Source organism: Ochotona princeps, chromosome 14 (genome assembly GCF_030435755.1).
Source record: "Ochotona princeps isolate mOchPri1 chromosome 14, mOchPri1.hap1, whole genome shotgun sequence".
Classification (NCBI taxonomy): domain Eukaryota; kingdom Metazoa; phylum Chordata; class Mammalia; order Lagomorpha; family Ochotonidae; genus Ochotona; species Ochotona princeps.
The window spans coordinates 3,675,758-3,691,454 of NC_080845.1; the positions used below are offsets into that span (position 1 = coordinate 3,675,758).

At 52.8% G+C, this 15,697-nt stretch overlaps 1 protein-coding gene across 13 annotated transcripts in view; it reads left to right on the top strand.

Annotated features, from left to right (window-relative positions):
• Positions 1-15,697, top strand: part of FNBP1 (formin binding protein 1) — a 108,237-nt gene that overhangs the window by 71,631 nt on the left and 20,909 nt on the right. For 6 of the 13 annotated variants that reach the window (XM_058672134.1, XM_058672133.1, XM_058672132.1 and 3 more), the window contains exons 7-10: positions 10,149-10,277; positions 11,121-11,267; positions 14,339-14,536; positions 15,489-15,671. In XM_058672134.1, the coding sequence (XP_058528117.1) occupies positions 10,149-10,277; positions 11,121-11,267; positions 14,339-14,536; positions 15,489-15,671 (657 nt within the window). The remainder of the gene's footprint in view (positions 1-10,148; positions 10,278-11,120; positions 11,268-14,338; positions 14,537-15,488; positions 15,672-15,697) is intronic. The other 7 variants (XM_036496607.2, XM_036496606.2, XM_004593489.2 and 4 more) reach the window with 2 other exon arrangements.

The window sequence follows — 15,697 nt, forward strand, 5'->3', positions numbered from 1 at the left end:
CTGCTCTCCCAGGGCCATCAGCAAGGAGTTGGATCAGCAGCTGAGCAGCCAGTTCTGGAACTGGTGCCCTGACGGGGTATGTTGGCGGGAGTGTTAACACACTGTGCCACCACGACTGGCTCCTGGCCCTCTTTATTTTTGGTGAATTTGGAACATAGTCTATCTAGATAGGAGAACCTTTAAAAACAGAAAAGCAAGAATCAGTAGTTGATTTAGATAGCCTGCAGATTGTTTTGGGAGGTGAGAATTAGAGTCCTAAGGAGCAGCTGTTTTTTTTTTTTTTAATTAAAAAAAATTATTATATATTTGACAATCTTTACATAGTTAATTAGGGTAAAAAGGTACAAGGGCTATAAGAAAGTGGGTAAGACTATTATTTCCCTATTGTTTCCTTCATATATCTGAGGTAAAGGGGATACTGAGGGATATTTTATAGTAGTGTTTGTCACACGTTTTTCTGCTGGCAATGTGCTTTTGTCTGATGAAGTTTTCATCCATTTCTGATTTTGTCTATTTCTGTTTTCATAACTATCCCAAACTGAGTTTCTCCCCAACTTTTTTGAGACTTTTTTTTTTTAATTTGTAAAGCAGATTTCCAGAGATGAGAAAACACACAAAGAAAGATTTCCCCAAAGGGTCTCAACAGCTAGAGCTGAGCCAGGAGCCCAGAGCCTCCCCTGGGTCTGCCACGTGGGTGTAGGGTCCCAAACACTTGAGCCATCTTCCACTGCCTTCCCTGGTGCACTAGCAGGGAACTTGATCAAAAGTGGAGCAATCAGGATGCAAACTAATATATATATATATATGTGTGTGTGTGTGTGTGTGTGTGTATAATTTTTTTAAGATTTATTTTATTGGGCCCAGCGCAATTGTGTAGTGGTTAAAGTCCTCGCCTTGTGCACGCTGGGATCCCATGTGGGCACCAGTTCTAATCCCGGTGGCCCCACTTCCCATCCAGCTCCCTGCTTGTGGCCTGGGAGGGCGGTAGGGGACGGCCCAAAGCCATGTGGGAGACCCGGAAGAGCTCCTGGCTCCTGGCTTCAGATTGGCTCAGCTCTGGCTGTTGGGGCCGCTTGGGGAATGAACCATTGGACAGAAGATCTTCCTCTCTGTCTCTCCTCCTCTCTGTATATATGCCTTTCCAATAAAAATAAATAAATCTTTTTTTTTAGTGGGACCATGTCTTCATGATAACTCTCCCTATAGCCCTCCAATTTAACTTGCTGTATTTCTCCTTTAGTCGTTGATTCATCCCCCATCCACTCATTCGCCATCTGTCCGCCGGTGATTGGTGAGAGTGGCATAGACACTGCTCTGGGATCCCAGGGCTGCTGACCGAACACACCGACCTTTCCTGGCTGCCCCAGACAGCTCTTGAGGGGCATCTTGGGGACAGCGACTGTGAAAACGGGAGTTTCATCTTTTCTACAGCTTTGAAGGGTGTCGTGATGGGAACCTCTTCTTTAAGCGCTCGTAGCACCATCAGTGGCTCACGTGGTGCTGGGGGGAGAAAGGGCTTATCCAAGTGGCTGGAATGTGAACTAATATTTCTGGACAGAGCGCGCAGTGTTTGGTAAATGCGCGCGGCAAGCCGGGTTCCTCCAGGCCGGGCAGCGAATAATTCCCCCTCTCTCCCTGGCCTGGCCTTGTGACTGTTGGCTCTTACATAATTTCGCAAATGCAAAATGGGATATTGTCTTACAAAAGCTGTAGTTAGTGGTTTCCAAACAGTTAGCCAGGCTTCCAGTTTGTGTTTTGTTTTTATTGTTGTTGTTATTGTTTTCATTCCAGTGTCCATTTTCTCCTTCTCCTGTGGGTCTCTTTAACTTGGGTCTGGGTCTTTAACCGCCAGGTTGCAGGTTGTGGGCAGTGGTCTGCCACCCAGTGTTAACAGGACTGCTTGGTCCAGAGCCTGGCCAGGAGAATTTGCCATACTGTGGCCCCTCGGCTCTGGCTCACCCATGCGCTCTCATTATGTAACCTGCACTGAGGGCAACTTTGCAAAGTTAAAGGGAAATCTTCAGGGCCAAGCGCATTCCTTTTCTCCTGTTGTGACCTCCTGAAACCAGGTGACTGGGAGTGGTCTCTTTTAAAATTCTAAGCAGATGCACTTCTGCGAATAGCATGGGAAATCCAGAGGTTTCTGTAAATCAAAGTAGAATTGTAGGCGGCCTAGTATGTGATAGAGAGATGAAATTTTCTTTTTATAAAATTACAGCAAAGCCGTGTACTTTCATGGTTTGCCATCTCTGGTCAGAGTTGGCTGTGAACGGGCGGCGGGGGTGGAGCTCGAGAAGCGGGGTGACCGTGAGGAGCTGGGGGCAGCTCCGGGGCTGCGTTCCCCCTGCCTGGCGCCTCCTAGGGTGGACTCCTTTTGACCATTTGGGGGAATGTCTCTAAGCCGACTGGCTCCCTCGCGGCTGTGCGTATAAGGAATTGTGCTGTCCCAGTGCCCCGCAGCCCCAGCTGACATCTTCATTGAACACAATCCATATCTCCCATGCCTTCCCCTCACTCCTGTCTCCTGTCTGCGGGAGGAAATGCTCAGCGTAGCCACTTAGAAAACAATTTCAGAGGAAAAAATGAAAGAGGAAATGGGTTGGTCTGCACACAGGAAAGGCATGTTGCAACTTCAGCTTCATTTTTGAAACTTGAAAAGTTTTTTGCTCAGAGCCAGAGAAGAAGATGCAGAATTGGGCAGAGAATATGGAAAGTGGACGTTTTTGCTGTCCCCGCTCTGATCTTTTTGCTGCTCTCTGGCTGGTACGTGGCGTCCGTGACTTGCTTGCATTTCAACAGCTCGGCAGCGGCCGACAACAGGACATTGTCTGTCCCAGCCCCTGAGATGTGTGTGTGTGTGTGTGTGTGCGTCTGTGTCTAGAGTTATGAGTGTATATGCGAGCATGTGAGAGTGTGTTTGAGTGCCTGTAAGTGTGTGTGGTGTGTGTGAGTGCATGTGTGTATATGTATGTGTGTGTGCATGCATGTATGAATGGGTTGTGCATGTGTGTGGGTGTGTGCATGCATGTATGAATGGGTGTGTGAGAGTGTGGGTGCTGCAGAAGAGAGGGCTGTTTCAGCCACTTGACCTTCCTGTGAGCCGTGGGCTGTGCTCACAGTTGTCACGTGGGGAATCTGATATTTTCTTTCTATCCATTGAAGTGGGGTACCCAGGCCCTGGTCTGGCCCTCATGTGGACATGACACATGAGTGTGTTGGGGTCGCTGATGGTGGGACACATGCCTGTGCCTCATCTCAGCCTGTGTCTAACCACCTCAGTGCCCGATGTCATCCCAGGGTCCCCACTGTGGAGCATGTTTTGAGGGTTCTGCTCAAGTGGTTTCAATAGTTCTGAGATGCTGTTGATATTGGTGCATAAGGAATAAGGATAAGGAAATCCTTCCAAGGTCAACTGGCCGACATAGTCCACCTCAGAGTCTCCATTCACCCAGGAATTTACTGTCAAACTTCGCTGGGGTAGTTGATCAATTTTTTCTGCCCTTCTTTGCAAACCAGTGGGTGCTTTGGCCCAGCCCAGCCCTGCCCAATACACGCTTGGCCCTCACATACCACAGGGGGAGCTGTAGCCCATCACAGTGACCCCTAATAACCCCCACTGGATTGGCCCCCAATTCTGGTTCCTGTGTCTGTCGGCATGTGCAGTGAACTGGTCCAGTGTGTCCCACATCCCATTCAGATCGCGTGCACATCGCTGGACATTGAAGCCTAACTCCACCCTCTAGTCCACACGCATGTCAGTAGGTGCCACTGCCTTTCCAGCCAAACCTGCCCCCAGTTCTGATTCTTAGGCTCACCAGTGAGAGTTGTAGCCCATCAGAGAAGTGCCCACAGCCGCCTGTCTGGACCTACTTGCTGCCCCGGATCTCACACTCTCCAGGTGGTTCTGCAGTCTGTCTCAACAGGACTTGCCCCCAGTCCCAGCACTTGCTAGCTGATGCTGTGGCAAAGCCCAACCCACCTGCCCTTATTCTGGCTCATGCCTGCACCAGTGGATACAGTTGGTTAGCCCAGCCTGGCTCTCCCCCTAACTCAGTTCACATATAGGTGTTATAGCCCTGCTGGGCCTGGTTTACCCCTAGTCACAGCTTTCATGCTTACCAGCAGGAGCAATAGCCCAGCAAGGGAGCCCCCGCTGGTGGAGCCCCATGTGTGCTGGTGGGTGCTATGGCCCTGTCTGGTGTGCTCATCTCACCTCAGCTTTTGCTGGTGAATGCTGAGCCCGGCCCGGCCGTCTGTCCTCGTTCCAGCTTGCACTGGTGGGATCTGCCTCCCAGTGTGGCACAGAATGACTGCATTTCTTATTCAAAGATTTGTTGATTTACTTTGAAAGGCAGAGTCACAGAAAGAGAGGGGTCTCGCATCTGCTGGTTCATTCCCCAAATGGCCACTGACAGCCAGGATTGGGCCCGGCGGAAGCCAGGAACCAGGAGCTTCTTCTGGGTTTCCCCTGTTGGGGCCAACACCTTGGGCCATTCTCCCTGGCCTTCCCAGGTGCATTTGCGGGGAGCTGGGTCTGAAGTGGAGCAGCCAGGGCCCACACTGGTGTAACAAGTGGCAGCCTAACCCATCAGCGCCAGCCCCAATGACTGTGTTTTTAATGATCTTTATTTTTAGCATCCTGGTGTTTCCTGATGATTTCCGTTGCTTCTCTTATCTCCTCAGTCATTGTGACCTGCTCTGTGTCTTCTGTCAGACCTCAGGTTCTTGAAGTGAGCCCGTCCCCTCTGTGTGTCAGCTCTTGTAGCTGACGGCTGTTTCCTCGCTCACTCCTGGCCCCTTCTCTGGGACTCCTGTGGAGGCTGGGGTGGTGGAAACAGCGTGCGCCCACTCCCTCTCCAGCGAGGTTTGCCAATGCTTGTGCCAGACAACCTGGAACTAATTCCTATGTTAATGTCTTGGCGGTGGCCCTCGTGCGCCATCTGTGCAGCATACACAAGCATGGGGGTGATGTCTCGGGATCCTCTTCCTCCCCATCAACCCCGTACCGAGACTGACACAGGCCTCCCGTCCGTCTTCTCTGCCCGCTACTAGAGATTTTGCAGGGTGTTGCACAGTGAGAGAAAGTGGAAAGGTGGAGGGGTGGCCTTGCAACAGCCTGTGCCTGACAGTCCCTGTGAGGTTGTCAGGTGCAGGACCCCGGATGAAGCAGCCGTGTGACTTGGAGCCTTAAAAAGGTTGAATGGCTCCACCCCGGCGCCACCCCCAGCCCATCCAGGCACGCCTCTGAGCAGCAGGGGCCATGTTGGTTTTCCTCCCCTGGGGTCTATGCCATGACAAGTTTGTGTCCTTCCAAGGAAGCCATCTCTCCCAGATCTGCTGTCCTTTCTGGTTGCCCCCCATGGCAACAAGGAATGTCGCTCATGTGGATGTCAGCTGTTGGTCTCAGGTGTACGTGCATGCCTGTTCGTGTGTGTATCTTCGCTGGAGTTGCATGCACTCATGCCTGTGTGGGAGACCTGGCCAGCGCCCCGTCCCAGAGGCAGGCTGTTTTGCTAAGGAGGCGAGGGAAGAGGAAACTCATTTTGACCCCACTGTAATGAATGGAGATTGTGATCTCTCTCCAGTGACAGTGCGCATAAAGCCAGTGAGGGGCTGGTTTGGTACACTGTGATTTGTGTCTGAGCAGGGTCCCTGTTCACCTTGAGCAGTCGGATCCTGACACTGCCCTGCTGGGCCAAGATCACTCTGGGCGTCCAGCTAGTGAAGGTCTGGGCGGGGTTCAGATGCTGGCCTCACTCGTTGGCTGGTCTTTGATTAACCGGGCACCAAAGCAACCCACAGAGGCTAGCACATCGTAAGGCTATTTAAAATTAAAAAGTCAGGAAATTACTGAAATAGTTCAAGCATGTTTCTTTGGTTAACTTATTTTAAAGTTTTCTCTGTTCTGTATCTTAGCAGCCCTTACAAGTTATCAAAGACAGACTCGGTTGTTTTGTTAAAGCCCCCGGCCTGGGCGTTCTCAGCCAAAACTTAACAGCTTTCTGCCCGAGAAGGAACTTGTAAAGTTTTCCGGGTTTTGAATTTGGAAATGTGTCTTTGATGCGGCCTTTTGCTGGGAGATGGCCGTGAGGCCGGGGATTGCTAACAGCTCGCTCGTCGGAGGTCTCTCGTGCTCCTGGTCGGCTTCCTCCCGGCACACTAGTGTCTTCGTGGGCTGTGCTTGGTTTTGGGTGGATCTCCAAGGTAGCCTTCTCAGCCTTTCCTTGTTTGCCTCCTCACCTTTTTGGCAACATTAGCTACTCCTTCCCTAGTCACTCCTTCCAGGAGCCGCAAGGATTTACCTGCTTATCTTTATAGCAATGCAATTCTGCTGTAAATGCGATTTTGAAACCTTTATTTTAAAAATGTAAGGAAAATGTCACTTTCACTTCCCCTTACTGTTAAATCTTTTTATTTATTGTTTTAATTGGCTACAGAATCCTACCCCTTAGGGTGTGACATAACATTTGGCCTATCAAGTTACTGGACATTGTTTAAAAAAGAAATTAAAAAAAGAGATCTATTTGAAAGGCAGAGTGAGAGAGAGAGAGCTCTTCCGGTGGCTTAAGAACTCTCCCAGTGGCCGCAGCGACTGTATTTGGGCCTGGCTGAAGCCAGGAGCTGAGCTCTCCTTCTGGGTCTCCCATGTTGGGTCATCCCCGCTGCTTTCCCAAGCACGTTTGAAGGGAGTTGGAGGGGAAGCAGAGTAGCCGGGACTCGAACCAGCACTCTGATGTGAGATGCGGGTGTTGCAAGCAGTTCCAGTTTTATTTCTCTCCCCAAGCTTCCTGTGGAATGCCCTTGTGATAAGCAAGAGCCTCGGCCTAGGTTTGCTCAAAGCCAGGAGCAGCCTCAGATGGTGATGCCAGGGTGGGTGGCGGTTGGTGACCCTGTAGGAGTCAGGCTCCTCCTCCTCCCCCTTGCACCCCCAGCAAACCGCTGGCCACGGAGCCAGACGCACTCCCAGGGCTGTGGCACTCCTAAGTGTGGCTCCCTGAATGGGTTACCAGATCTCTGTGTAAACCACCCCCCCCCCCAGGGTCGCCAAGTCCCCACCACAGTGCAGCTGCTGAGAGGAAGTTCCCCCTCAGCCGTGGGGACGGGCTGCGGTGAGGCGTGCCCAGGATGCTGTCAGCGCCTGCCTGGCGCAGACCTGCTCCCGTCCCAGCTCATCTGGGGAGAGTCCCGAGGGGGCTTTCAAAGAGATTCTCAAGTCCATGTTCCCCATTTCTGATCGAAACAACAAAAGCGTGACGCGTGTTCCAAGTTGCCTGTGACTGACTGCTAGCTTCCAGCAACTGTGGCCACTCTGGAATTTTGAGAACATTTTCTCTAAATTCTGCCACTCTGACTCGCTCCCAGGAAAACAAAACAACAAAACACAAGGCCCTGTGTGTAGCCGCCATGTGATGCGCCATCTTCTAGAAATTACTGCTGGGCTGGGCTAGCCTGGGAATCCTGTACCTCCTTGCAGTCGTAGGCTGGAGTGAGTGGCAAAGGGGGGTTTATCCTGGTAACCTCAGTGGACAGTGCTTCAGCCCAATAAAATGCCTGACTACCCAGCAAGTGCTCCAGCTCAGTTTTTGCCAGTGCGCTTGAAAATTTCTTTCTTTCTCTCTCTTTTCTTTCTTCCTTTTTTTCTTTCTTTCTTTCTTTCTTTCTTTCTTTCTTTCTTTCTTTCTTTCTTTCCTTCTTTCTTTCTTTTTTTCTTTTTTTCTTTCTCTCTCTCTCTCTTTCTCTCTTTCTCCTTCCTTCCTTCCTCCCTCCCTCCCTCCCTTCCTTCCTTCCCACAGTGCTGTAGGAGGCCCTGGTGCAGCAGGTATGAGAGCGTGAGCCACAGCGATGTCAGGGACTGAACGCCCGGTGGCCCATGTTTATCCGTGCCCGCCTACATGCACACATGCACACGCAGGTGCTGTGTGAAGCCGTTCAGATCTCTGTTGCACCATTGAAGTTACCAAAAAAATTCCCTAAGAATCATACCTTGGAAACCCAGAAGGGAACATCCCTTCTTCCCCCAGGGGGAGGCCAGGACAGGTGCCTGGGGTGTAGTAGGGCCTGCCCTGGGCTTCTCTGTGTTCCTAACAATGTGATAAATGTGGAGAAGCCATCAGCGATTGAAACAGGTAGGAGAGTATGGCATTGGATGTATGAGAGGAACAGATGGCCGTGGCAGGTGGCCGCTTCAGAGCACACACCAGAGTTTGTGTGTTAGAAGGAGGTGGGGTGTTGAAGGTAGCTGGAGATTAACATTTCAGGGGTCGGCCGAACAGTGTGACCCATAAGGGCATTGTCAGCTACAGAAGCCAACGCATACAGCGCAGGAGGGAGGTGAGGGGCAGCCAGCAGACCCTGCAGGGAAACGAGAAGTGGGCAGCATGCTCAGACACCTGCCGGCCAGCCCGCCAGAGGATCTCCCGGAGCTCCGAGAATGCGGAAGGCCTATTGGGAATACTGAGACCGCTGGCCGCCCTTGTGCAGAGGAAGTGCTGGTGCAGGAATAGGGAAGAGGGGAGAGGAGGCCACTCAGCTCTGGGGTGCTCCTCCACCCCGCCAGGCTCACTCTGAGGTTTGCAGAGAGGAGAAGAAGGCCAGGAAGCTAGCACGTGTACGTGAGGCAAGCCTGCAAGGCACACAGGCCAGGAGCAGTGAGAGGTGAAAACTGGTTCTCCTGCCCCCCCAGGGGATGGGACCAGGCTGCTCCTCACCTCTCATTCCGTGGGCTTCCTGGCAGTCGCCTGTGGGTCTTCAGTTCCCGTAATGTTGGCTCAGAGCAGCACAACTACAGCAAAGGCACAGACAGCCACACCGAGTATGCTGGAATGCGGCCCCCTCCCTGCCGTGTTTCTGCAGTGACTTTGCCAGCTCACCCAGGGACCGAGCCATGCCTGCACCTGGCAGGCGTGGGTTTCTGCCCCACGTGGACCTCAGATGGTGTTAGCAGCCTGCAGTGCAGTTGGCCAAGTCACCCCAAAGCGCTGTGCGAGCACAGGGCCCTGTGGACAGCAGCAGAGCAGGCACCTACCTGTGGTTGTAGGCGAGGTCAGCACCTGCATTGTGGTGGCTGCAGGGCCAGTCCTGCGGCTTCTAAATTTTAGTATTGTTTTATTATTAGAAGAAAAGCTATAATATTGACTACTAAATACTACACATAGCCACACAAATCCTATTAACAGGAGAAGGTGTTGTGGTGCAGCAAGTTAGGCCAGCACTTGCAGCACCCGCCTCCCACATCGGGGTGCTGGTTGGGGTCTCTGCTGCTCCCCTTTCTGCTCCCCTGCCTGGGGAGACAACAGGCGTGACTTCCACGTGGGAGGCCAGAATGGCACTGCAGGCTCCTGGCTGCGGCCTGGCCCAGCCCTGGCCGTCGTGGCCTTGGGGGGAAGGCAGCACAGTGGAGTTTCTCCTACCCTCCCTCCTTCCTTTCTCCTCCTCTCTGTCACTCTTCTAGGTAAAAATGAACTGAAAAATCCCATAAACAAAGGTGCTATATTTACTGCTTCTTAAAAGGTGATTTAGGGGCCAAAAGAAAGACAAAAGGTTAAACTCATGCATATACGAGAGCTTCCAAAAAGCTTGTGGAAATGTACATGCTGAGAAAAGCAGAGCCTGGCTTTCAGAACATTGTATGCCAAAATAAGTTTTATCCTTAAATTCTGTTTTCATATCCATAAAAATAAACATGGTGGGGAATTTTGGTGGGAAGTCCCACCTAGACGTGTGGCCACGGGTCACAAGTCAAAGACCCCCCCGGGGAATTCGGTGGAAACATTTATGGATTCTTCTTCCCTCCTAAATATATATACCCAAACACACATGCAGACACACAGCCACCGCTCGCTCGCTCTCTCTCTCTCACACACACACACACACAGCCATCTTGGACCATAAATGTGCTTTGGTTCAGGTGTAGACACGGAGAGTGCCTGAAAAGTGCCTGTCACACAGCCTGTGGGGGCTTCCATCACACAGCACTCAGCATTCCTTACCTAAAGTCAGTTCAAGTTCAGAACCTCCCCACCCCCGACCCGACACATTTGCCAGGGATGGTCCGCCTGAGGGGCGCCAGGCAGACACACTGCCAGGGATGGTCCCCTGGGGCTGTGCCAGGCTCGAGTTTGTGACAGGGTTCTCCTTTGTGCCCCAAGGCCCGGCAGCAAGCGCAACTGCGGCACCAGATGGCCGAGGACAGCAAAGCGGATTACTCGTCGATTCTTCAGAAATTCAACCAGGAGCAGCACGAGTACTACCACACCCACATCCCCAACATCTTCCAGGTGAGGCCCCGGCTTGTGGTGGGGCAGCCTCTCCCATGCCCACGGCGTGGTGTACACCGTGCTGCACGCCTGGGTATCCATGTGGTATCCTAACCTTCCCCCCATGTGGCATGTGGGAGCTCCGTGTCCATCAGGGAGAGCAAAACACAGCACTTACCTGCAGTCAGTAGTTGAGCTGCATCCCTGCTTTGCACCTGTCACCACGTGCCCACCAGGTGTAGAACTGTGGTCCTTGGCCAGGGCTGTCTGGACTGAAGCACCCTGCAGGTGGCAGGAATTGTCACTTAACCTTAAGGAGACCAAGCTGTCACTTGGTACTTGGAGAGATTCACGGGAATATGGAATTAAAAGAGATGTTAATTTTTGGTGTGAAAAATAGGTCCACATGTAGTTTTCAAAAATGTGCATTGGTCCATGAGCTGTTGAATGCCACTTTAATACAGGGATTTCAGGTTTTTGTACCGAATGTTTCAGAGCTAGCCTTGCACGTGTTCTCCCCACTTGGGGGTCCTTGACAAAGTTGAGTCCATTTTAGAAAGTGACGGAAGCTCACTGACCGTGGCTCAACCAGAGTTGAGCTGGAGCAGCCTGATTCTGCGCTTTGGGAAAAGGGCCGAAGGAACGGGCCTGAGACAGACATGGACATCTGCTGCTGTGGAGCTCCTGGGCTGGGGGGGCTCTTCTGGGGGTGGAGTGGAAGCGTGGAAGGCACGCCCCTGAGTGTCCCAGCCGTTGCCCGCCTCTGCACTTGGCTGGCTTGGCACATTCTGCACTGAGCTGGGGAGCAGCTTCCTTTGAGAGGAGGGCAATGTGTGTGTCTGACGCAGACTTGGGCTTTGGCAGAAAATCCAGGAGATGGAGGAGAGGAGGATCCTGCGGCTTGGGGAGTCCATGAAGATGTACGCAGAGGTCGACCGGCAGGTGATCCCCATCATCGGCAAGTGCTTGGACGGCATCGTGAAGGCGGCAGAGTCCATCGACCAGAAAAATGCAAGTACCAGCCAGGTCGGGGCAGGACTCAGCGCTCAGGGCTGCACTGCCATCCTGCCTGCGCCTCCCCTCCTGTTGTGACCACCTGCTGCAGCACATTGCCGCTGGATGCCAGTTCCACTGGGGGCTTGGCTGCAGTGGCAGCTCCTGGATTTAGCTCTTAATGCCTTTTGCATAAAAACAGATTTAAGTAGCAATTTATTTCAAAGGCAGAGAGAGACACAGAGATCACCCATCCTCTGGTTCATTTCCTAAGTGGCTACAGTGTCCAGAGGTGGGTCATTCCAGAGCCAGTAACCAGGAACTTTATTGGGGTCACCCATGTGAGTGCAGGGGTCCAAGACCTTGGGCCTTTGAACCAGCACCCACATAGGCTGCTGGCATTACAGGCAGCAGCCTGGCCAATGTGTCACAATGCTGGCCCCTGAGTGTTTTCTTGTCTGTTGGCTGAGTAACTTGTCTACTTGAGAACTGATGGGCTTCTAGAAAAAGACAGAATCTTTGTTCTGGGCCTAGCACAATGGCTCAGCTGGCTAATTCTCTGCCTGGATGTTCCAACATTCATATGGGCACCAGTTTGTGTCCCACCTGCTTCACTTTCCCATCCAGCTCTCTGCTCATGGCCCAATCCTTGGGACCCTGTATGCACACGGGAGACCCAAAAGAAGCTCCTGGCTCCCAGCTTCAGATCAGCTCTGGCCATTGCAGGTATCTAGGAAATGAACCAGCAGATGGAAGATTTTTCTCCTCTTCATAAATCTGCTTTTTGAATAAAAAAGCCTCCAGAGCAGGCTAGCTTTGGGCCGTTGTTGACATCCTGACTCAGACATTGTCAGGAGCGGGCAGCGGAGGCTGTCCTGTGCACTGTGGGGTGTTAGCAGCACCCACTGGCTTCTACCCACCAGAATCCAGCCACTCTCCCTATGTGGTTGTCTGTGGAAAGTATCTCCCCTATATTGGTGCCTGGTCAAGTCCTGGCTCCTCCACTTCCCATCCAGCTTCCCACTGATGTGCCTGCCCTCGGGCAGGCTGCAGTTGATGGCTCCAGGACGTGGGTCCCTGCCACCCGCGTGGAATCCCTGGAAGGAGCTCAGCATCCTTACTTGTGTCTGACTGTTGTCAGCACTTGGAAAACGAACTGGTGGGTGGACAACCCCACCTCCCACCCCATGCCTTTCATACCCATTGGACATAAATGAATGAAAAAGTTCTAAGAACTGCCCTCTTGTTCCGGAAGCCTATCTTCCTCAGTAGGGATAACCAGCAGCCCAGTGGAGGCTTTTGTGGGCATTTGTGAGTTTGTAAAATCAAATGTTGAAACTGTAAACGATACCAGTTGTATTCTGTAGCACAAGGCTTCTTCAAATACGAGTCCTGGGGAGGGAGGGAACGGCACATACCAGCAAACTGAGCCCGCACGGCGTGGAGGCTGTGTGGAAGTGCTGTCCCGTCTGCCCTAGGTGCACACACAACCTCTCTGCTCAGCGTCAGCTCCTCTGGTTCTCAGCCAGCAGATGTTGCCGTTTTTTTTCTTCGTTTTTGATGTGACTTGAAGATTCCTTGCTCCCTGCTTCATTCAGGTTTATGCAGATTTGCTCAGGGTCTCTTTCTTCAGTGATTTCTCAGAAAAACAAAAAGGCGCACACACACATCTGTCTCTGTTGGTTCACTCCCCAGTTGGCCATGGCAGATGGGGCTGGGCCAGGCTGACACCAGGAAGGGCCCAGAACCCCAAGCAGGCATCCCACATGCATGCTTGGGCTGTCACACCTGCTGCCTCCCGAGTGCGTTAGCAGGAAGTTGAGATCTGCAGTGGAGCAGGGGCTGGAACCCCAAGCCACCTCAACTTCATGCCACTTGAGCCCCAGGAGCAAGTCCCCGGTGCTTCCTCCTGCACAGCACATTTCTGCCAGCGTGAATCCAGCCACCCTCTTCCTGGGTTATTGGGACCATCTCAGGAGAAACCACCTCCCCAGGCCTTCTTCTGTTCACCCTGCTTACCAAGGGAAGGGGATTGTCTGGGAATGGGTCTCTCCTCTCACCAGTCTGTTGTTTTTTCCTTTCTCGATTACTGTTGGCTCATTTTGAATGAACACATGTGGGGCCAACGGAGGTGGCCACGCCCCACATCGCAGCACCTCCCTCTGGTTGCCGACCCCCGGCTTCCCAGCAGTGTACGCCAGGGAAGGCGGCAGGGACACCGGCTTCCCATGTCCCAGCTCCACCCCTGGTCCCTGCCCGTGTGCACTCTGGGAGGCAGCACACGGTGGCTCAAGTACTTGGACTCCGGACACGCCTATGGGAGACCCGGATGGAGCTGGCTTGCCTCTGGCCTTGGCCTGGCCCAGTCCCGGTTGTCGCCGGCATCTGTGGAGTAAATCAGCAGATAAACGATCTCTCTTGTACCTCTCTGCCTTTCAAATAAATAAAAATTAAATACATTTTAAGAACTTCTTTAAAAAGAAGGTTTATGTATTTATTTGAAAGACAGATTTATGGGGATGAAGAGGTGTTTGAGAGAAAGGAATCTTCCATCTGTTTGATCTTCCATCACTCCACAGATGGCCACAACAGCCAGGGCTAGCCCAAGCCACCACCAGGAGCCTGGAACTCCATCTGGGTCTCCCACTTGGGTCAGCCTCTGCTGCATTCCCAGGTGCATTGGCAGAGAGCTGGACGGGACGTGGAATGGTTGGGACTCTTACTGGCACTCAGGTGGGATGCGAGCGTCACAAGTCTGTGAAGGCAGCAAGCTTTCTGCATCGCTCAGTGTCCAAGGGAGCTACATCATCATAAACTGATTTTTAAAAACTAAGACCTCTTCCCCCAGATGTTAGGAAAATGGGCACTAAAAATTTCTTCAAATGTCAGCAGCAGAAGTAACTTTACAAACTATACTCATCACATCCAGTGGTTAAAAGAAAAAAAAAAGATATTCCCAGGAACAACACCCACTCCCATGAAGAGGGTTTACAAGGACCGCTGGCCAGACAGTGCTGCCGGCAGGGGTCTGTCCGTTTGAAGTGTCCACGGGCGTTTGAACATCTGCGTGTTTGTGGCTCTGATTTCAGGACTCCCAGCTGGTCATAGAAGCCTTTAAGTCGGGGTTCGAGCCCCCAGGGGACATCGACTTTGAGGACTACTCGCAGCCAATGCAGCGTGCTGTGTCCGACCACAGCCTGTCCAGCTCCCGGGGGGACGGCAAGCCAGAGCCCAAGTTTGGTGGCCGATCCAAGGGGAAGCTGTGGCCGTTCATCAAGAAAAACAAGGTACTGAGGCACAGGGTGCGGTATGTGGAGTCGGTGCCCAGATCGCCGGCCAGCCTGCGGGCTCAGTCTGGCCAAGACTTGGACTGGAAGCCTGTGGTGGTGCTGCCGACCTGGCACATGTGTGCTGTTGTGTGGTGGTGGTGGTGGTGGTGGTGTTTGGTAGCAATGGTGGCGGTGGTGGCGGTGGTGGCGGTGGTGGCGGCGTGTGGTAGCAATGGTGGCGGTGGTGGCGGTGGTAGTATCTTTGCCATGGCCTGTGTCTTGCGTCAGAGGCATTCTCACCTGTCCCGTGTCACCCACACTAACGGCAGACTCACCCTGTGGTGGGTGCCACCTCTCGCCTTTCACCCCCGACCCCCTCTCCCCCCATACCATAGACGGCTGGCTGCTTTGGCCATCCAGGAGAGGGGGAGAGGGCACGACCTTCCCGTAACCACTGCGCTAATCGCCCTAGTGGCTGTGGGTTAACAGCGTGTGGATCTGAACTCACGTTAACACGCGTGTCTGCGCACGCCTGTCCTGCGGTTTTTCATGACAGGGCCCACAGGTGCATGCCAGCGGTTCCTGCTTCAACTGTGGAGCGGGAGTTACCGTTTCCTTGGCCAGGGCTGTTTCCCTGTTATCACAGCCTCCTTTCCTGCAGAGTCACCCCTTTGCTCCCATCCAGCCCCTGTTGGTTGGGACCATGTAGTGACGTCTAACCCCACGGCTTGTGTGACTGGCGGGCACGCGGACGGCTGCATGCTCTTAGTCGCTCCTTTCCAGCCCCTCCCATCCCACGCCTCATCTCACCCTGTCTTCCGTGTTCGCATTTCAACCATGGCCTATAAGTAATTGTGTTTTGTTTTGTTTTACTTGCTTTGGGTTTCCGATATGAGTTGATGCTTATTTTTGTTTTGTGTCTTCTTGTTTCTGGTTTTGACTCTGTCACTGCTCTGCCTCTTACACGTAGCTTGTGTCCCTTTTAACGTCCCCCCATCAGCCTCCCCCTCCTCCCCCTGCCTCTGCCTCGCCCTCTGCTCTCCCCAACGGTCCCCAGTCTCCCAAGCAGCCAAAGGAACCCCTCTCCCATCGCTTCAACGAGTTCATGATCTCCAAACCCAAAATCCACTGCTTCCGGAGCCTAAAGCGAGGGGTAAGTGCTGCGCCCCGCCCGGCCCC